Here is a 22,873-nt window from a genome sequence, read left to right as displayed (position 1 = left end):
TATAGGTGCATGTATGGTCTTGCTCTTTGCAGGGGAGCAGCAGTACCTCAAAGCACCGTAGCAGCTGCAGGCAAGAAAGGGTCAGGGTAGAGTCTGTTCTTGAAGCAGCCAGTAAATTAGCCATCAGGTGTTTCTTATTTCAGTTTGCTGTGGGTTGCATCCCATTGTTGTACCAGAATCATCTACTCCAGTCAGAGGCAGCTGATCTGAACTGAAAATCTCTTGCTGGAGGCAAAATGCATATTCTCTCTTCATTACCCACACCAGACTGGTGAGAAAAAACAAAGGCGGGGGAGGCAGTGAAAACCAGATCAGGAAAAGAGTTGAAAGACCTGGGGCTGAGCTGAAGCCTTGTCTGCTTTCAGTTTTTCTCCCGTGGTCTTGTGTGCTCAGAGGTATGGTTAGTTGGATTGAGGAGAAGGAAAATAAGGGTTAGCCAAGGAAGGAATGACCTGGAGCTGATCTTCTCGAAAGCTGGCAGTGTTGGGTTGCAAAGTTGTGGTTCGGCCCCATTGGTAAGGAGGCAAGGACAGGGCCAAACAGGGTGGAAGCTGCATCCTGTGGGGATCTTCGAGGAACAATAGCATCTTTCATACTTCACAGCTATAAAATGCATGAATCAACTCACCTGAGGCAGGAGAAGTCAGGAGCAGCTGACATCAGCCACGGGAGCCGAGTCGCTCATTCTTTCAGGGTTAGCGCACTTCCCGACAGACCCAGTCTGTGCTCCAGAGGCTGTTTTCCTCCCTCCCTGCCGATAGGAGCTGGGGACAGATGTTTCATATACTTCTTTCATTGTGTCAGACGACCTGCCGCTCCCACAGAGCCCACCATGGGGGAGCCCGGTGAGAGGCCCAGGTGGATGCTCCTGTTGCGGGACATAACGCTGGGCAAGAGGTGCTGTGTCGTGCCCTTGGTGGCATCCTCACCCAGGTGTGGTACCCTGCAGCGCACAGGGTGTCGAGGACAGTCCTACCCTGCGCGGTGTGGGGACAGCCCTGCTCTCCCTCCCAACAGGTAGCTAGGGATCAGCGTGCAGGGCCTGGCTTTTTGGATGGTCCGTGTGAAGTCCCACAGTCCTGTCTGAGAGGCCGCCTTTTTTCCCCAAAAAACTTTCTATAGTTGGAATTCTAGTGCCAGAGTGACCGAGCTGGGATTGAACCTATCCATGAGAAAACCTCTTGGAGCGAAGTCCCCCCCTCCCTGCGCTGCATGAGTTGGTGTTTGGGACACCAATAAAAGCCAGAGAGAAGCCACGTTAAAGTCATTTAATCTTTGTCTTTTGCCATGGCACTCAACCTGGTGTCAGAGACTCATATTAATAGGATTATTCTCTTGTCAAATGGAAGCTGGAGATAGTCGTCCCAGATGTGCACGCCTGGTTTGAAGGCCTGATTATCTCGTTGGTGTCATTTCTTGGCCTCTTATCAAAGGAACTCTCACGCACATCACCTTTCAGCTCCTCACTCTCAGCTCTGCAAGGAGGAGGAGTACACTTAAAACAATTTCCAGCTAGTAAGCCTATGTTTGTCATTTTTTTTCCTCCGGGGCAGTAGTGTCAAGAAGAACAGGCTCCCGAGCCTGTCAGGTAGAGGGAGAATGGCAGAAGGTTTCTCATGGTTGAGGTCAACAGATGAGGACAGAGCTGCCATGCCACAGTGGGAGGGTTGCAGCCTGGCGTATTGGTGAGTGCGAGGTGCTTGTTGGAGACTTTTGGGTGGTTGAGATTTGGTTTAAGGTAAAAGATCATGTCTTCACTCTGCCAACTGTGCGGGGTGTATCTGCTTGAGAAACAGCAAAATGTTGTGTTGCTCTTGGTGGGCATCATTTTACAAGACCCTTTACTGGTAAAATGCAGCTTAAAATCTGAAAGTGTTACCAGGTGGCTCAAGAGGTGACCTTAGAGAGGATTCAGAAGTAGTGTAGATACTCACTTTTTAAAAAATCATCTATTATTTCACTTTTATCAATATATCAAATAGATTAACTAGGAAGTCTGGTGTTTCTGGATTCGTTTACATGAACCATTTAGTATCTTTTTGTAGCAGAGGTATCAAGAAGAGAAACCAACTGTTCCCTACTTCTAAAATCCCCAAACATTATTTGGTGCCTGTCATGGTGTCACTAGGCTAAATACGGACATACGTCTTCTGAAACCAGCCAGAACATAATAAATACAGGAGCTTCAATCTCTGTCATTCAGTGGAAGGGAAAGCTTGTCTTTTCCCAAGGCACACTGATGAGGGACTGTTTAATTGAGCTGAACAAACTGGTACGTGGGGGGGCCGCGTCGTGCAGGGGAAGCTGCCAGAGGAAGAGCAGCACTGGCCTGCGGGGCGGCTGGATTGGCTGGGAAACCCACGCTCAGCGAGGAGTCCCAGCTTGAAATGTTGAATGTGCATTCTCCGGATGACTTCATGAAGTACGGAGAGCCAAGCCCACATGCTGCACAGCAACTGGCAGTGAGAGAGAGGGAGAGAGAGAGATTAAACTAGAGGAGGTGACTGTTAACGTAAGTAGGTGTGGTGCTCCCAGTTAAATCGGCACATGCAGTAGTTGCGAACTCAACATACTGTGGCCATCTCTCGGGTCCAGGTAGACTGGAAGTTACTTCTGTGATTCAAATAAAAACACTCTAAAGATACTCAACTTTTATCATGTATCATTAAAATCAGTAACTAGTCTACATAAGAAAAGTGCAACCAGTGAAGTCTGTGTTGGGTTAAATTAGCTTGTGTCATGTCTGAATCCTGCTGATAGTAGCATCACTAGTATTAAAGGTTTTCTTGTTGTATTTAGCAAATCACTTTTAAATATGCTGGCTGCTGTGTTCATTACTAGCACTAAACTACTATGTTGATGCATCACCAGCTAGTTCTAGCTTTAATTTGTAAGACCTCTCAAGTCTCTTTTCTTGTAATTAGATTCTACTATTTCTGTATCACAAAATTGTTCTGTAGCTCTGCGAGCAGAAAATACAGGTATTTTTGTTACCGTGTGTGAAAACAGTGTGTGTGTTAAAATTCACTGCCTCTCTGTATAGTGTGAAAAGCCAAGCAAGTTTATATTGTGCTGTGATCTCTTCCTGATGTCCAACTTCAGTTTCCTCCTGTAGTTGCTTTGGGTTTTGTCTCATTTATTCACTCCCATAATGTTTCACCTCCTTATTCCTCTGCATTATCGTATGGGTTTTTATTAGCAACGTCTAGCATTGCATCACCTACCCCTCTGCCTCTATCTCTGTTCTCTCTCTCCATTGCAGGTCCAAGAATCATTGTTCTCTGTTTAGCAATGTTGCCTAGGTCACAAATTGCATCATTTATTAATGTTTTTACCATAGCTCGCTTCTTTCCCGTACCCTCTACATTGTGTGTGCGTACATTAATGTAGCTGTCATTGAGCACTTATATTTCACTCTTTTAATGAGTATTTTGACTTTTGAGGGTTTCTTTAAGCCATAAAAAGTGCCAACAGAGAGCTGGATTTTCAGTGTCACATACTCAGCCATTCCCCCAGGCTTGCAGAAAACCCAGATTACAGAGACCTGAGAGGTACATCTGTGTTAGGAAGATGTTTACGTACTGCGGGGCTGTCAGCAGCGGAGGCAAACACCAACTGTCAGTCTACAATGTGTGGCTTAGCTTCTTGTACTGTGTATTGTGGCATACAATTGAGAAGTGAGAATGTATATTTAGGAAGTAAGAAAAATAATTAATTTATCTTTTCTTTTATGCTATATGCTGGAGCCAGTGATGAGACCTCTGAGCCAAGTGCCTCCCCTGTTTTTTTCCACTTATCTTGAAGCTCTTCTAAATTGTCAGCTGTGAACACAGGGAGGTTAGCACCCTCTTTGCTTAAGACCATTTAATCTTAGTACTAACCTTTCATCACAGAAAGCACCCGTAAGCCCTGCCAAGGCAGGTCTGTTTCTGTGGCACTCCCGCACCCTTTGGCTGCTGTGCGGTGTCTCTGCTGACCTGCAGTGGGTATCAGAGTGGTCTCGGAGAGGGCTTCCTCTTGGCTTTTCTAGTCTCACATTCCTAGCATGATCCTATTAAGCATTGACTTGCCTGCTGCTCATCTCATTAGTTTTCACTTGAAAATACTGCCTCAGAAAACTCTCCTGTATTCCTGAGGTGATATTCCTTCCATACGTTTATTGTATTAATCCCATCCTAGGTCCCAGAAGGCAACATCACATCCCGTTCTCCTTGTTACAGACCACAGGTTTGCCTCTTCACCATAAAGCTACCAGTAACGGACGGTCACTTCATCTCTGTCTCCTGGCTTTGTCTCATGTCTGCTTCTTGACTGCAAGTTTGGAGAGTTTGGGGTACGCATGTCCTCTTCTGCGCGTTGGTCTCTGTGGGAGCTGCAGCTCAGTCAGTCTGAGCAGTCCCTAAGCCCACACAGTAATTTCTCCACAAAAGTATGCCCTGGAACCACAAATCCTTTTCTGCAGAGATACCTCTGCTCTATTACTGTTACCTTGTACGTTGGCAGCCTGTCGAGACCCAGAGCAAGATGTACAAACACAGAACAGACATCCATCCCTTGGGGCTGAGAAAAGAGATGGTAAAAGTTTGTCAGGCTCACTCAGGGTGAGGGGTGGTGGAAGGGCAAGGCCAACAGTCAGCCACGTACATTTACATCTACGTTTGTGGTTGGGACCCTTCCTTACCACATTAGCACATGAAGAAGGCATCAGTGACTGAAGCCACTTGGCGCCTGCTCTCACCTGCCATCACAGGCAGGCATTTTCCTATAGGAGCCTCAGAAGAGAGAATTTTACAGTGAAAATAGGAGGGAGGACTTTGTGGCCACTCTGCGAGGTGGCAGATGGGGCAGACACGTGAGAGAGGATGAAGCATAGGGGAAAACCGATATTGGGAGATGGAGCCCCCCCGTGTTGGCAGAGCAGAGGGTAACTGGCAATACATCACGAATAGAGGCAGCAGTGACCATAATGGTGTGGAAATCTCAATGTGCCATGCCTACAGCAAAATGTGAGCTCTCCGACACAGTTTCCCAGCTCATGAGGATCCTATGAGCCACTACAGTAATGCTTTGAGGACTCAATTTGCTTTTGCTGGTGTGCCAGTTCTCCTTTCTTTCCCATCTTCTTTGAGCTCTTGTACGCAGGACTTGCTACAGTTCCCAGTTTTCTTCTTTGCAAGCTCTGCAGGTCTCCCTGCGTCTGCTCCAACAGAAGCATCTGCTCCACACAAGGGCTGACAGGACCTAAGCCCACACTGGTAGTACTGAATAAAAGAGAATATGTAGTTACCCTTGAATCATTAATTTTCATATCTGCATTTGTGGTTTTCCCCTGCTTGCGCTTCTCTGCCCCACTTCTTTACTGACTGTTGACAATTTGCATTTGAAGTAATTGGCTTCAGTATTAGTAGATGTTTTATGGCAGTTTGGGATGCCAAACTGGGTCCTGTTCACCTCCCCAAACGTGCATCTGCCTCCTTGCCCTGCTTTGCAAATCTAGCAGCTGAGTAGAGAGGGATTAGCCTCTCTAGACAGGGCTTTCAGAAACAGACATTAATTAAAGGTGCAGGATGGAGCTCAGTGATCACCTCTGATTACTGGTGCAAATGCTTTAAGAAGAGAAATTAGAGCAATGGCGTATTAAGAGGTGGGTTCTCGAGTCTTAGTATCTCAAGCATTTCGGTCTTTTTAAAGTGATTTGGCCAGCTTCTGCCTTCTGGTACCTGTGTGCAAATCTAGAGTAACTCCAGTACACCTAGGCTGTTGCAGAGCAGAGTGGTTACTTTGCTCCTTTGGGTAGAGAGTGTGTTGAGTTCAGTGCTGCTGAGTGCGTTACTCTCAACTCAGGAGAGAGGGAAGCACCGTATTTATTTCACAGTGATAAGCGGTAATAGAGAAGTGTTCTGTGTTTCATGCTCTTACAACCTCGTTGTCACATTATTTCTTACTATGTTACTCAGCTTCTGCTGGTAACTTAGGATTACTGTTTGGTATTTTCTAGGACAGTATAATTATTCAAATCCCACTACTTACACAGCAGTGCACAGCATGCACTGAGGGAGATCAGTACTTTTAAAGTAATTACAGAAACATCATTACCTGATTGGCAAGTTAAAACAGTTGCAAAAGAGAGGTACAAGATACATTCCGAGACCTAAGGAGCCCCCCTATATTTTCATGGTCTCCAAAGCATCCTGCGCATCCCAGACAATTCAGTAAAACGCAGCAGATGTTTAAATGATGCTGTATATTAACAAATTGCAATATCCTATCTATTGGCCTTGAGTAGTGTCTGGGCATGAGTCACGGACCTGTACAAAAAAAAAAACCTGGGTTTTTTTTGGCTAAATTCTGGCTACAAGTGTGAACGTAAGAAAAAAAATGTACTAGGTAATATTAAAATGTTTCCTCTTTTTGGGTGCTGACTTAACTTTAGCCACCTGTTACAGCGTTTTCTGAAGCCTCGGGTTACTGCTGTAGAAAAAACATGCAGGAGATGTCTTGAGCCAACTGAGAAAGTGATTGAGAGAGGTCATTTTACAGAGCTTGAGCTGTTTTACAGAGCACAGGAGCCTGGTGTCACAGCACAGTTTCCTGTTCAGAAGAGGCTCTTTCAAAGATAATTCTGAAAGGATTTAGCCATTAAACACAGAGCCAGTGGCAGTCCTGGAGTTGGTTTTCCATAAGAGGAGACTGTGAAACATCTTTGCCGAACAGGTCTCTGAAGAAGAGGCAAGGACAAATTGGTAATTTTTTCAGGGCTAAAATATTTCAATTTGAGCTTGAACATTCTTTGAAATTTTACTGCTTTTTTTTACTTTTAATTATACATCCATCCTTAATTAGAAGGGATTTTTTTAATGAAACTGAAGTAGAAGATACATTTGGCAACTGGGGAGGCACTTTTAAATTTTACTTTTAAATTTTAAATTTTAAAAAATGAAATTAGAATAAGTTAGAGGTCATGAAGGCTCAAGTCTGGCTAAACACACCCCACCCCGCAGGCTTCATGCCTGTGAACGGTTTCGCCCCCCACGAGTTTGCTTCTGCTTCGCTGCTCAGCGTAGCTCACCCTTGTGAACTGCGTTGCTCCACCTCCACCTCCTTGTAGCTACAAATGCAGCAGTTTGTTTTGGCTGGAAAGGCAGAAAGAAGAAAAAAGAGGAGTAAAAGCTAGCTTCTCTGGGGCAATTCTCTGCTCTTCTGGGGATATCAGAGAAAGAGCCACATCCACCTCTCGTTAGCAGCCACGGGAGTCAGCTGTAATGGGGACAGCCTGAGCTGGAGGTCAAGAGCAGGGACTCAATATGGTCATCCTTACCAGTACAGGATTTTGAGTTATATGTAGACATCAAAAAAATATATGTGGGGTGGTAGAAATTATCCAAGTCATTCCCAGTGAAAGGCTTACTGGAATGGATATGTTTCTTTTAATTTATATCAGTTTCAGTGACACGATATTGGGAGATTTCTGGTAGAAATGTTTTTTCTCCACCAGACGTTTTCTGCAGACATTGCAGCCAGCTGTTGTGATACTTTTGTGTGCATCTTGCTCTGTTTTTATTTGACACGAGGAATGATGGCTCCATGATGAATTGTGGAGCCGGGTTGGGTGACAGCCAGGTATCACCGCTGGCCACCGCGCTGCCCCAGCCCTCCTGCCTGTGCCTTCTCTGACCTGGAGCGTGCCGAAGCCCTCTCCCTTCCTGGCACATGTTTACAGGAATTTTGCTGCCCTTTCCACTTATTTTGGCCTGTGCTGAGCTGCTGCTGCCTGCGCTGCTCAGGCACCCTGGCAGCCCTATAAACCTCTCCTGATCTGGATTGCAGCTGCTTTGCCTTTCTCCCCATCACCAGCTGTCACGTCCAGAGAGAAATACTTACTTCCACACAAATACTGAACCTCTGCTTCTCTTTCCCAAGAGTCCACCTGTGAGACATTCAAGGAAAATAATGCTTCAAGCAGCCGGAGCTGTGAGGTCCTGCAGCTGTGGACCACCATGGGTAGGATTTGGCTATCTTAGGAACCCACCTCAGATTTCAGTGGGCTTCTTGCAGGTTGGGAGGCAGAGAGGGGTTTCTGTTAGGCCTTGCGGAGAGAAGGAGCGAGTCTTCTCATGCGGGATGTTTGCAGGGGTTATTAACCCAGTGCAGTGACTGCAGGTGTTGTAACTGGGTGCCCTGTCAGCCTTTAGGAAGCTCTTTCATGAAGATGCTCCGCACTGGCCAGGTACAGAGATACCAGCCTAAATCTAAAGAGGGCTAAAGAGGTTTTTGAAAACTGAGAAAATTTTAGAAAATACCTAAAATACACTTTTCTTCCAAGAACTGTATCACTGGATTGAGGCCGTGATGTAAGCCTAATTTTATCAGTGGAGAGAGAGAATGAGTGGCTGCACTTGAGGGCACTGTCCAGAGAGCTGATGTCCTGTCTGTACAGATGGCCTCAGAGCTCAGGTGGTGAAAAAGTGTGCTCTGGGCACTGAAACAGCAAATCCTTTCAACTAATTAAACTTAAGCAATCATCTGAGCTCTTGGGAAATGACTCCACAGTATGAAGTATCCTGCAGGAATTCAGATAAGCTCTTTGCAGAGAAAATCCTGAATTACAGACAGCTTTTCACAGTGTATAGCACAAAATTTTAAAAAGGATTTTTTGAAAAATAAAATTAGTATTTATACTCACTCAGGCATAATAGTTATCCCATATTGCATGCATACAAATGGCTGACATGGGAATTTGGTATGTTTTATGGAAAGGTGATAGGACCTCTACTAATGCTTGGTGAAATCTCGCCCTTCTGCCTCAGTGGTTTCTCGGGAAGCTGCATGCTCTTGGAGTCGTACCAAAGTACAGTCGGGGAGCTCAGGCTGAAGGCTTCATGTCCAATAGTCCCGTAATGCTCAGGGTCTGCTGATATCAGTGGGACTGTATGGGTAAGGATTCCTAGAACGAGGATTTTCATGTTTTTCCTGAATGGCTTACTTTTTAAGGCTCAACATTAACAGTGACAGTTTTTGAGGTTATTTTGCATAGGCTCAGTATTTTATATTTTTCCATAAAATACAATAGAACAATGAAAAAATAATGCCTTTAAAGATATTGATAGCAATCTACTGCTACTATAATGAAGGAGAGATATTCATTAGACTTTGTAGAAAATACGAACAGCCTTGAGAAAACTCAGTGTACAATGAAAATTTTTTCCATGGGTAGTTTATTCCATGGGAGTCAAAAAGTGCTTCTTCCATGGCACCATTGAGGTCATCATATGTCCAGCTTTCATTGGACGTCTCTTCTTTTCCACCTGGAAATCTTGCTTGGTTTGAAAGAGAGCGCTTTGCTACTGGATGTTAGGATGTCAAGCGATCTGGTAGGAGCAATAGTTTCAATGGGATGCCTGCAAATGGTGGCTAAATTGTCACTGCACTAGTAAAACTTTGTGCTGTGCATGATGCAGGTGGCACAGGGAGTCATCCTGCCCTGCTCAGTGGTGGGCACGTGCCTGCTGGATGTTGGCACTCTCCTGTAGTGAGCCTCTGCTTGCTGTTGGACACCCTGAGCTCACCAAATACCACTTTTCTGGATTGTCTGCAGCCTTGGCTGAGTAGGAAGGAAAGAACTATCACCCAGAAGAGAAAGACAGCCCTTGGCCAGAAGCATTTGAATGCTGGGCAGAGTGTAGCCTGGCACACTCCTGATGGTGCCCTGCTAATGCTGTGGTCAGATCGAGGGTGTATTGAGAGCACAAGTGTTTTTCTCTGTTATCCAGTATAGTAAATTCCTTTAAAGAGAATCTTTTGCTTATGGAAATTGTTAGGTAGCCCTATATTAGTCCTAGAATGCAAAATATCTGTTTTGTTCAAGATCTGTGCCTTATAAAGTGTCTGGCAGAAAATCTTACCTGATTCTTAAAGATGTGAATCATGTAGTTATGACTCCATTTCTACAGCTCAGCTGAATAGAAATCATTAGATAGGCATTTGAGATTACAGTATCGTTTCTTAAGATCAGTGTAGTTTCTGCATTTCACCAGTGGCTCCGAGTCACTGATGTTACCCACTTTAATCTGTCATAACTTGACGTGCCCTTTCTCTGCATTGGCTTCCCAAGATGACATAGAGTGATAGGAGTTAAGCTCTTGTATTCTCCTGATTTTGTCTGTGGGGCTGCTTTTCTCTTTGGCAAAGTTTTGGAGAGAAAAATACCCACTGCATGTTTAGGACTATACAAACAGGAAACAAGTGCTTTGTCCTTTTTGATTCATGTCCAGCATACTAGTTTTAACGGCAGGGATCCAAGAATAATCTTCTCAGTTGACCATGCGGCCAAAAACATGATGATCTCATTGCTAGTGGCCAGTGACACGTAGATGGTTAGCTAATCAAAGGGTTTTTTCTTGGTTTTGCATTGCGTTTTTAAAAGATTGTGTTGGTTGCCTATCAACAGAGAGTCTGGACAAAGTACATAACATTTTTTCTACAAATATTGCCAGTGCCTGGTGAGTCTTTCCCAAAACTACAAAAGTTGGTAAGGGTGTTTTTGCCTGTTTATCTTTCTGTTCTTACTTCTTTATTTTAATCACATGATGCAAGCAAATATTTTTAATTTCAATTTCTTATTTGCTAAAGGTTATTTCCTCAAGTTTCTTATTTGCTTCTAATTTGATTTCTAATGGAGTTAAGCTAATTGAAAGTCTAAATTTGTCAGACTGTGGGAGATGGCTGTATTTTGTGTCAGACCCCAGTGGATGGGCCCTGATACTCCCCATTGCTTCTATTGATTTTGATCATCTTCTTATTAAAAACTCTTAAACATTAATTGAACTTCAGAGAGAAGGAGAGAAAAGAGAGAGTTATAAAGGCTCTGAAACCTTTCCATTAGGAAATACGTATTAGAGGTGGGACATCCGTGCCCCAGTCATTGTTCCCATCAACAAATTTGATGTGAACTGAAGCAGCATGAGAGCATTACCCTGCTTGTGTGGGTCCCTCATGTTCGAGCGTGTTTGAATCTCCTGGGGCAGGAGTAGCTGAACCAACCTTTCTCGTGCCCTGTGCATGTGGAAGCTGACACATAGCCATTACTGCTTGTCCTTCCCCGGATGGATAGCCATCTCTTTTTTCCTTGTATTAATTTGTAAATGGTCTTATGATGACTGAAACGACAGAAAACTGAAAAAAAATACATGAATGCCTAAGAATCCTTAGTATCCCAAGCTGTGCTTCAGCAGCGCACGAGCACAGTCAGCAACCTGTTGAGCTGCCACAGCTGAATTGTTCTGGTGGTTTTTGTGTTTCAGGGAGCTGGGCGAGTTTCTGCATTGCCCAGTATATCAATAACTCTTTCAGCTGATATGTAACTGTTTTGAAAGCTAGTCTGTAAAGAGAAATGACATCAGAAAAACGTGACCGTTGTCTTTTTTCATTGTTCCCTCCTTTGTTTTCCAGTCAAGATAGCAAACCTGAACTCCGTCCAGCAGGAAGCGTCCCCGGGGTTTCACTGTGGGTTGCAGCAAGGAGCAGAGCGTATCTCCAGGCAAAAGGAACATGGGAATATGGAGACATTTAAAAAAATAAACCTGAAAGATTTCGTTTTGCTGATACTGTTTTGAAAGGATCCCTTTGAGGTTACTAATATGCAGTATGAGTGCAAACACTGAGGCAGAGAGACTATTTCCTTATAGATACTCGCAGTTTTGAAACTCCCAGGCCCCCACTCCAACTCTTCCCATCCCCCTTGCCATCCCCAAAATAGTTTTCATCCACTCCAGCTTTGAAACTGCAAAGGGAGATTTGAGTGGAGCCCTGGCTTGCCTGGGGACATTCTTGCTTTAATCAGACCGAGTGAGTAAAAATGTTTGCAGGGGACGTGTAGCTACGAGGAGAATGGAGGCTTTTGTGGCAACCCATCGGTTGCTCCCCTGGCAGCACAGCCAGGCACCCCGAGCGGGGGCTCTCTCTTTTGAAGTGGGGTTAGTGACGTAAAAGCGTGTCTTGGGGTAAACACGCTGCTGTTATCTTACTCTGTACAAAATTCATCATTTACTTGAAGACCGTGCCCTGAATGGAGATTAACGCTGGAGCATCCCGTGACTGCAGTTTAGTTTGTCAGCGCTTTCATGGATCTTTAAGAAACCTGTTTCAACTCCTGTCTACAGCTGGTTACTGCTGGGAAGGTAGAGATGCCCATGGCTGGGGGGTGAGTGGGTGGCTGGGCTCCCCGTGCCTGGGCTGTGTGCACCCCGGTGCTCGCTGGCATCTCCCCCTGCCCGGCAGTGCCCCGTCCCAGCCGCTGCCACCACCGCTGCGGTGCACTGCCAGATGTGGCTGCAGGCAATGCAAGCCTGCTGGGAAACCATCTTTTAGCTAGGGACGTTTAGCTCTGCATTTCATTAGAATTAAAATGTAAATGATATTAAAACCCTCTCCCTTTGAAGATCGGCGAGGCTTAAAAATTATCACAGTAATTAGGCAATAGTTTTGATTATATATGAAATGAGATCAAGGTTTACGGGAGGTGGCGGAGCCCCCAGCAAGTCAGTCTGTGACTATCTACTGTAGCGATCTGGAGCGGGGCTTTTCATCTGAACAGGTCCAATGAGTGCCGTAAGATGCACAGTGTCCATGGACGTTAGCATGAAATGGAAGCCCGCCTCTTCAGCTGGAGTTTAAAAGCTATGTCGCAGCTCGTGTGCTGGCCACGAAGCAGCAGCGGGGTGGTCTCCTGGGCTGTGCACCCCCGGCAAGGGCCTGCGTGGCCAGGAGCCGGGCAGGAGAGTGCTGAGTGCTGGCGGTGAGGGCAGGCAGGGAGCCAGCCAGAGCCGCGACACTGGGGCAGCTCAGCCCTGCTGGTGAGCATGGCGGGCAGAGGGGTCTTGCCAGTCCTTGCTAAAAAGGAAAACCAGCTGAGGTACACGGAGATGTGCAGAGCTCAGGAAGGAAAATAGTTTTGCATTTTCGCTAGCAGGAAAATCTCCTCGTCAGTAAAATGGTCTGGATGGAGCTGGTTATTAGCGTTCTCACGCTATCTTCCCACATATCATACTTCCTTCTAAGTATCCCTCATCCTTTCTACTTGTGCTTTCTGCTTGGGACAGGGACTTGTTTCCTTGCCTGCCTTGTCGCTGCTGCATCCCTGCCAGCTTCCCCTGCCTGCATCTCGTCCCCCAAAACAGTTACAACCCATGTGCACCAGGTACCTGAAGAGCAAGAAGTGATGCTGCAGGAGGGTGTTAGGGAAGTTAGGTGTATTTTCAGCCTCACTGCAGCCAGAATTCAAGAGTGCTTATTCCTGCCAGTAGGTCCAACTTGCCTTACTTCCCCCACTCTGGACATATTCCCCCAGACTAGTGTTATCGACCCAATTAGCATTTCAAAATTCTCAGCTTGCAGGTGCTGGTTTCAGAAAAGCTAATGGCAGTCTTGTACAATGTTGAGCAATCCAGTTGGCATCCATTTGTTCTTAATCCCCTGTTAAAGCTGCAAACCGAAATAATGTTTTTTTTTCTTTTCAGTATTGTGTACAAAGTAAATAGTCCTGAACAGCACAGGCTACATTAAAGATAATGATGCCAAAATTAGGTTTTTTTCTCTTATACGCGTTGGGAATTTGCAGTTGCTTTATGCATGGTTTCTCCTCCCACAGCTTGGGTGTTTTCAGCTGTCTGATTTAGCTGGTACTGCTATGGCTGCTTCCAAGGGGACCACTGAGGCAGAGCTGCTGCGAGTTGCAAGTCCCAGGTCGCAGTGCCTGCTTTCCCCAGGTGTCCCAGATATCCATCTCTGTCAGGATGAAGAGATGACTTGTCTTGCAAAAAGAAGTACCTGAAAGTTTGACTTGAAGTGTTTTTAAGAGCGTCTGCAGCCTGTGAGCATTAGAGGTGGCTTTGCCTGGAAGTGTCTGGACAGACTTGTTGGGATCCTTTGCTTGCACCGACCCCAACATCATTTCACAAGCGCGGATGTGGCTAACGCTGCCATGGGGCAGTGCAGTGGCAGGGCACAGGCTGGCATAGCCGCAAACCAAGGTACATAGCCCATGTCCTGTGTGGGCTGGGGCAGACCCTGCGGGTGCTCTGAGCTGCTGCCGTGGCAGTGGGACGGTGCTGGAGTCATCGTGGTTAATGCTGGTTTAGGGAGAGCTGCTTGCCATACAAAGGCGCTCACTCTGGGCCAGCGTGGACCACTGCCTGTCCTCCAGCAATCTTCCAGCCTTGGACTAGTTAATCTCAGATACCTTCTTTTCCCCACAAAGACATGTTTTACCCAGGACACTCCCCTCCCTTGTAGCTCAGTTAGAACTGAGCCCCCATTGCCAGTGTGCTTGCATACGCCACGCGGCTCAGCCGCCTTCTGTTTTACCTCGCCCTGTGATCTAAAATCCCGCCATAACACCAGGTAACACGTTGTTCTCCTCCCCCTTCCTGTGACCTTTCCAAACTGCCTTTTCTTCAAAGGTCACTGGGCAACATTGGCCAGTGTTTTCAAAACTGAGCATCTGCAGAAGGGGAGCTGTGGCTGCTCATCCTTCACAGAAATGTAGAGATGTCGAGGTACAGATTCAGACACCTGATTTTAGGATTTTAAGAAAACCCTTACAACCTTTACAACTCATGGTGTGCGGTCCATGTTTCTACTGTCCACACGCTTGCCCTGCTCATCCTTCATCTTTTGCTTTCTGCTCTCACTGTCTTGATTTTCAACCCTGAACCTTTTCCTGGGCAGGCTGTTGCTCTTGTCTGGGGGTGCCAGGTCAGGAGTAAAGCTCTGTGCAAGTGCACTGGCAAGGACTCAGGGAATTAGGCTCTAGGCCCAATTTTGGCCGGGAGCGAAGCCCATTGAAGTCAATGGGAATCTTCCTGTTGACGTAATGGTCTTTGGAGCAGACCTGGGCTTCAACGTTCTTCAGAGCAGTCGTTCCAGTGTGAACCTTTGGCACTGTGTGAATAATAGGTAATTATTTTTATATATCCTTTCCAAAGGCCACAACCTATGTTGGCAGTCAGTGCTCCTAAATGCGTGGAGCTGAGACTGGCAGCCTGAACAAAGGGACAAAATCAATAACATAAGCTTCATGTGGCCGAGGGGAATCATTTCCGTGTCATTTCATCCAGCTTGATATAAAGAAGGAATTGCTCATCAGTGGCATTTCTGATCCCAAGGAAAGGGAGGCTTTGACAGAGTCCATTAGTGCCTGTCTAAGAAATTGTAGGATGTTATATACAATAGGTTTATGTTTTTCCAAAGGAAAGTGATGGAGTGTATTTCTTATGGATGTTACTTTTCTGTTATTGCAGAATATAATATCACTTTTCTCTAGCAAAAGAGACATTTGTACTTTCATCTGTTCCTACCACAAAACAGAGACTACTTCGGGATGCACAGGGGACATTTGCCACTGCCCATCTCTCTGGCCTTGCGGAGAGCTGAGGCCAACACCAGCCCGCACATCCTTTGCCAAGGTGCCCTGAAGGCACACGCAAACTGGGGTCACATATACAGTTTCTGTCCTGAAACACTTCTCCAGTGAGGCTGTTTGCTGACTGGGAAGACCTTGAGGTAGGGTCTCTGTAAATTCACCGTTATGCCTATTATCATTTTCCTTTCTTGTAATGTTTTCTGCTGTTTTGGCAAAGCATCTTACTTAGGTTCCCACCTGCCATTTTCTGTGCAGTTTACTTCTTTTCAGGATATTGTCTCAGCGCTATAAGCTCCTGAACTTTTCCATAATGTAGAAAATATTTTAAGGAGTTTGTCTTATGGATGCTCATAGACTTCTTTCTACTCATAGAAGTGAAGCTTTGTAGTGCCTCCAGCAGTGGTTTGGAAGGGACAATATTAATACACTGATATTTTATGCATTTTAAATCTGTTTCCATGGTGGTGGAAGCACAATGCAAGGAAGGGACTCAGACCTGCAAGACTTGCAGACCTTCTGAGGCAAACTGAAGCTTAGCACAGGACTATGCATCTCACTTTTATGGACATCTGCTGATTTTTTACAGCTGTTTGCTCAGCGGGAAGCGTGGTTTGGGTTCCAGCTCTGCTCAGGTAGCCAAGTATTGCCTGCAGTCTCCATTTCTGCGAGCTGCTGCTACTTACATGCTACTGCCACCCTAGCAGTGCAGAGGATGCTAAAAGTATGTCATCCTCATCAGTAATTCAAGGCTTAGTACTGGACTAGGTGTGCATTAACTCTCATATGTAAAGACATGGCTGGAAGCAGTGGGGGATGGAGGTTGGATCATTCCAAGGCATGTTACCAAGTGATGGCTGCTACCTGTGGGCATGCCTGCGTCTTATGTGCTGGGAAGAGCAAGAGGTTATTTGAACCTATGAAATGTCCTTATTCTACATTTTGCTAGCCAAGGACTTTGCATGGCTGTCGTAAACTCTGACATCTGTTATTTCCAGATGTGTTATAAAGCAGAATTAGAATAGATTTGGGTTGGGATATCTATGAAAGAAAGCTCTGATGCTAAAGTATTTATATAAAATAGGCAGCTTTCATAATTAGCCCTAAGACCTTTGTATACAATAAGCCAAAAAAGTGTTAATTATTTTGTTTCTGCCAACTTAAAAAACAAACAAAAGAACCTTTCTGGCCAGATGCTGCCATTGCCAAATATGCATTTCAGTTAAACTTTGCTGTGTTTACTTTTCTAGATAATAAAATTCTTTGGTTTATGGACTGCCAGAAGATAGAAAGCTGAGATTACAGTCTCAGATTTGATTAGGTTTGTCGTAAAGTAAAGGTAATCATGAAACAATGACTATTTAATCAATTCTTAGTTATTCGTGTATTTTAGAGAGGTTCAAGCTTTTGTCAGCCTTACTGTCTTCTCTTTTCTTTGTAATGCATCAGGGTATGTGGTTGCTATTAAATCTTTTCATTAGTTTGATGGAGGATGAAGGTGAGTAATTCTGCTTTTAAGGAGCCTATTCAGCAATGACAATGACACAAAAGACAACAGTCTGCTTTGATTTCCACCTTCTGGAGATTCCTTTTGTAGAAAGTATACATAAAATAATATTGCCAGGATATAAATTCAGGGTGCAGGGACTGCATTTGTAATGAACACCTTCTCCTGTGCAGCCACCCAGCCGCCCAGAATCCTCTTTGTCCATTCACTGATGGGTGAGACGCTAAGAGTCTTTTTTTTTAATCTTTCCATCTTGTTTTTGATAAACTTTGCTGCAAAAGCTTTTGAAAGAACGATTTATGATTTGTTTAGGGTATTTATGTTGCCTTCATTACCGCAGTATCTCAGTATTTCATCATCTGCACCCACTACTTCACAGTGTGCATGTAAGTGCCATTATCCCCACTTTACAGAAGAGAAACTCAAGGGCAGAATGACAAAAGCCATTGGTACAAGGGTTTTAGGACCTAAGCCCGGCAAAGGACAGGTTGAATCTTGTCGTCTTCCTTGGTTCGTCCTCTGTTTCCCTTTTCTCAGGCTGTCTGGGTGGCAGTGGCTTGGGCTGCTAAGATCCAGGCTGTCTGCTCAAACCATTCTTAGCAGGATGCCTACGCGTCCCATCTGCCAGCACGACCTGTGTGTTTAGAGCTCCTTCAGGAAGATGACTGCATCCAGTTAGTTTGTTGAAGCCAAGCAGATGAGAGCTGTGAGAACTGGTGACAGCAAAGCCTTGCATATGTCTATATGTTCATCTGTGCGAAGGTCTGCTCCAAAGAGTAAAGTGTAGCCAGAGTTTCTCCTGTGTAGCATCACTTGAAGGGTGTTTCACACCCCTGACTGAGGCCATCTTGCATCTGCCAAAACATGACAGGAATTTTTTACAGCTTTATCATAAGAACTTTGAAAAAATCACATTGTTAGAGCTTTGTTAGCAGAATAACAGATTGGTTGTGCGTGTATATCAGATAGCTGCGTATGGTGGGCATGTCAGACAGTGAAAGGCCATAAAGTATTACCACTCCATAAAATACTACTTCCTAATATTATTTTTCTGACATTTCTGGCAGTAAACATTTGAAACTTCCATGGAGTATTTCACTTGTGAATCTCAAAACACATATATTATTGTGTATTTAGGGCTTAATTCAATTCCCAATAAAGATGAGGACAAAATTTCCACTTTCTTTATTGCACTTGTTCCAGCCCTCAAAGTGAATGTTGTCTGTTGAAAGTAGAATAGATACTAATTTGGTCCCATAAAACCACAGATTGTTTCAACTTTCCATGAATTTCTGAATGAATAGATGGTCGGATCCCATGATGCTGCTTTCAGACTCACTGGTGATATGAAAGAGGCGCTTGTCCAGCCGGCTGTATAGCTGTGCCACTCTTTTGTTGCCTATAGTACACATGCTCAGCTCCTTTTTACTCCCTTTTTATTTTAATGCTCTGCAACAGGGCTGCACAAAGCCGAATTGGCTTTTAAAACACGACTTCATTTTGCAGCTATACGTCTGTGCCTGGTTTTCTTTTGTGCTGCCTGCGGAACAAGGAGGCTGTGTGGTATCTGACACCGGGCTTTTTCCAGTGATTTATTAACTGTGTCAGAATAGCTGTTGTGAATGCTGGGAAGCTCTTGCATATTGTGACAGTTGATATTGATTATGACAGTTTGTAGACTCTAGTGCGTTGTCAGACAGTGGATCGTATTTTGTCTTCTTACTATACATACCATGGGCTATAGATCATAGTGTTTTCCTAAGAAAAGGTCCCATTGTCCAGCGTTCTTGCTGGTATGAGAGAACTTCTGTAGCATATTGTGCAACAAATAGCAAAATAGTTAAGGCACCCGATGGGACAGGCAGGCAAATGTCAATTGCTTAGGAAGAAAAAAAACTGAATAGTTTGTTCTGCTTCTGGCCTTTCAGGGGAATGAGCTGTGCAGTTGACAGAAGTGGGTAAACTAGTCTGAGGATGTCATTTATGAAAATACGGTGTATCCTGTATTGTCTGTTGGCCAGAAATCCACAGACTGCACAGGAGGAGGAGTTTGCAATGAGGATTTTGGCTACCAGTCATTTTTAAAGGTTGCTTTGGGTCTCGATGGAGGCTGAAACTACATGTTTCTAGAATGAGCCTGAGGAAGAGGAGATAAAGATTTCTGCAGACTTGGGAGAAAGTGAAAGCTGGTCCGTGAGTGTCTGTGAGGAGCACATCAAACAGATCACTCCAAGTAATGATGACTTCCGACTGTTTGGTTTTAGCTAGGCAGTAGTAAAGTAGCACACAGGAGAAAAGATTTTTCTGTTTGCCTAAAAGCTGCTTCAGTGTGGAAAAAAGTCAACAGCTGAGCTTTTACTGACAATCTGATCAGGAGGAGAGAGTCAAAAGCCATTTGGTTAATTATGCTGCCATAATTTACTAAATTGCTACTATATTATTGGAGGAAAAATCATCAAACAATACATTTCTTTTTAAAACAAAACAGCACTTGAGGTGTAGAGGTGACAGTGAATAGGAAGGGAGCCGTACTGATTTTTCTGTTCTTGAAAGACCTTATATAAGAGACTATAATGGGTCATAAACTTATACTTTGAGATAATAAACCTTAGGAAAATGACCTTTAGCAATCTGTGCTATTAGCATTTTGATCTCACACTGATTCAAATGCAGTTTCTGCTGTGATTTTACATTGATGTGATTCAAAATCTATTTCCACGCATACCTTATGGTTTAATTGAAATAAATGTAATAGCAGGTTACTTGTGAAATGATTATTTGTGGGATACTTCGGGTCAAGACTATGGCACTGAACTGGGACCTAGGGGAACTGGATTCAGTTCTTAATCCCACTGTGGGCCTGGTATTGGCCACTCAAACCACATCATCTCTCTCATGAGATGAACTCACCCCCATTTCTGGTTGTTTATTTACACTGTGAGATCTTTGAGAAGGAACATTTCCTATCAGAAACCAGTCTTGATCTCTCCTGGGATTTCTAGATGCTGCTGTAATACTAACCATATTTTCTGTAATGCGATCTGTATTTTAATGAGTCCTTAATGTCAGCAAGGAGGCAGAATTAAACTAAGTAGTTTGGTTTCAGTGATGACGCAACTTCCCATTCCATGCTCGCATTGAATTTGGATTAATTATAGCACTCACTGTGTCATAATTATGTTCCATAATCATAGAATGCTCTAGAGTTTGTACATTCACAGCACTACTATAAGCCTCAGGGTGTACTGAGATTTACAGTGGCATCTCTCAGTCCAGTGTCAGGTATTAGTGTTATATTTATATAGTTAAGGGTTTTATTGCAGATCATCTACAGCAATATCAGAAATGCTTTAAAGGAAGGATAAAATGGAAGAGTTTTTAAATGCCTGCTTTTCACTGCAGGAGTATTTTATTTGGTTTTTTTTTTCTAATTTTCATAAAGTATTTTGAAGAATTTAGGTGTGAAGAATGAAGAAGTTCAGGTGTTCAAATGTGAAGACTTGTTTCCTTAGGTGACTTTTACCTAAAGCTCTGGTCACAGTTCTCTGTCTGTGCACAGTTCTGGCTCTTTAAGCCTGAGACCATGCCTGGAGAAGATAATTTTGGTGTTGTGCTGTGAAAAGAGACAACTTCCCAGCACCGGTTGTAGACTAGCAGTGACCTGTATGAGGATCCATTCAGTCGCTATCACGAGAGGCTCCTTCCCCTTGGCTTCCCGTTGGCCATCCTGGGGCTCTCAGGCTGTCTGTCTGCTCACTAGCCCTTGCCAGTTGTTTGCCTGGGATGTTCTCCAGGTGTTCTGGGCTCTTTGAGATGTCTCTAGTCCTTTGAGTTGCAATCCTTAAGAGATTTTATTTTGTTTTCCTGAGGAAGGGCATTGGTAATCACTGCAGAAGGTGGATACATTTCCCCCTCCCATCCCGATGCCCTGAAATGCCTTGCAGGTCTGCAGGATCCTCCTTGTCCATAGGTTGAAGCCTGCTCTCTGACATCTCTGTTATCTTTCTCTCTTCCCTTCAGATGGTGTCCACAGCGTCACGGCAGTCTGCACCCTGCGTGTCACCATCATCACGGACGACATGCTCACGAACAGCATCACGGTGCGGCTGGAGAACATGTCCCAGGAGAGGTTCCTTTCTCCCCTCCTGTCCCTGTTTGTGGAGGGGGTGGCAACAGTGCTCTCCACCGCCAAGGACAGCATCTTCGTTTTCAACATCCAAAATGACACTGACGTCAGCTCCAATATCCTGAATGTGACCTTCTCGGCTTTGCTCCCTGGTGGCATTCGAAACAAGTTCTTCCCCTCTGAGGACCTGCAGGAGCAGATCTACCTCAACAGGACCCTGCTGACCATGATTTCCACACAGAGGGTGCTGCCCTTTGACGACAACATCTGCTTGCGCGAGCCCTGTGAGAACTACATGAAGTGTGTCTCCGTCCTGAAGTTCGACAGCTCGGCCCCGTTCATCAGCTCCAACACCGTCCTGTTCCGCCCCATCCACCCCATCAATGGGCTGCGGTGCCGATGCCCCCCGGGTTTCACGGGCGACTACTGCGAGACGGAGATTGACCTCTGCTACTCCAACCCTTGCGGGAGCAACGGGCTGTGCCGGAGCCGAGAAGGGGGCTACACTTGCGAATGCTACGAGGACTACACCGGTATGTGTTTATCTTATCTTTGTCCCATGATTTCTGTGTTAGACCATCAGCCAGGCCAGCTCTGTGTCAAGCTGAAATTGCTGACATTCTTAGTCAAAGGGAGAAAAACTCCTGGCGCTGCTTTCTGGTCAAGAGAAGGCTTGTGAGTGTCACACAACACTTCGGGTAAGTCCCAGTTCTCGGTGCATGCGTGGTGGTAGGAACCGTGCCTCGCTCCAGGTCATGCAGGGGGCCCAACAGCTGCCGAAGCAATTTGCGTTGTGTGAATTCCTGCTCAAAATGCTTTACGAAAACATATTTCTTCTGTCTGGAAGGAAGAAGGTGGGGGACATCCCCTGGTTCGTGGTTTTGCCCGTTAATGCCTTCTAGCCCCCGAGCAGTCCCCTCATAGCAGGGTGTAGTGGGGGTACGCAGCCTCAGTAGGAGGTCGTCAGCAAGCCCAGAGCATGAGGATGGCTCATGGTCCCAAGAAACTGCAATAATATGCATCTATGGGAAATACTGCAAGTCAGCTCCAGTTTGTAAATGTCCAGATAAACTCCAGAAGGACGTAGCTGCTTCCAGGCCTGTCTCCAGCAGCCTGCTGAGGAATATACTTTGCCTCATCATGGACTTGACAACTAATAAAGATCAAAGTGCTGCTTCTCAAATACTCCTGAGAAGTTATGAAAGAATATTAGCTGAATGTTTTCTGGTGCTTCAGTAAAGTCAGTGGGATTATTTATGTACTTGAAATTGCACACACATTTAAGCGTTCTGCACTGATGTGCTGCCGGCTGTAATTTACGCTGACGGCTCAGCAATGTCTGCTGTGACCCCTGCCAGTGAGGGGTGAAGCAGAGGGGGCTGTTCCCAATGCTGCCTCTCACTGCTGAAGTTATAAAAAATTGAAAACATAAATTATTTAAGTCTCCATGTAAAAAAAATCTAGTTGATGTGTATGCCTACTGGGCTGGATCCAGCCCTCCAGGTGGAAGGGTTTTCCTTCACTTTCTGTGGCTTTTGGCTCAGGGCTGCAATTAAAAACGTGACAGTGGAAGGAGCCAGGAGTCAGTGAGCAGGGATGTGGCAGCAGCAAGTGAACTGGGCTTTCCCCAGCCAGGGGGGACAGGAGATGCTCCCTGAGATCAGAGCGGGGGTTAGAGCAGCAGGATCTTCCTAAGGAGATGCAACAAATTTTTTGCCTGACCGGTGAAACCCTGAATAGAGCTGTGAGGTGGTTGGGATGTTTGGTTTTTGTTGAGGAGTGATTTTCCTGCCAGGCTTCTCATGAATGACTTCTACAGTGAAAT

At 45.1% G+C, this 22,873-nt stretch overlaps 1 protein-coding gene across 6 annotated transcripts in view; it reads left to right on the top strand.

Annotated features, from left to right (window-relative positions):
• The window catches only part of CELSR1 (cadherin EGF LAG seven-pass G-type receptor 1), a 177,137-nt gene that overhangs the window by 49,538 nt on the left and 104,726 nt on the right, over positions 1–22,873 (top strand). For all 6 annotated transcript variants that reach the window (XM_075024902.1, XM_075024903.1, XM_075024905.1 and 3 more), the window contains exon 2: positions 20,943–21,581. In XM_075024902.1, coding sequence (XP_074881003.1) covers positions 20,943–21,581 — 639 coding nt within the window. The remainder of the gene's footprint in view (positions 1–20,942; positions 21,582–22,873) is intronic.

This window comes from Buteo buteo, chromosome 4 (genome assembly GCF_964188355.1).
Source record: "Buteo buteo chromosome 4, bButBut1.hap1.1, whole genome shotgun sequence".
In the NCBI taxonomy this organism is placed as follows: domain Eukaryota; kingdom Metazoa; phylum Chordata; class Aves; order Accipitriformes; family Accipitridae; genus Buteo; species Buteo buteo.
This window is presented reverse-complemented; position numbering and strand designations above follow the sequence as displayed.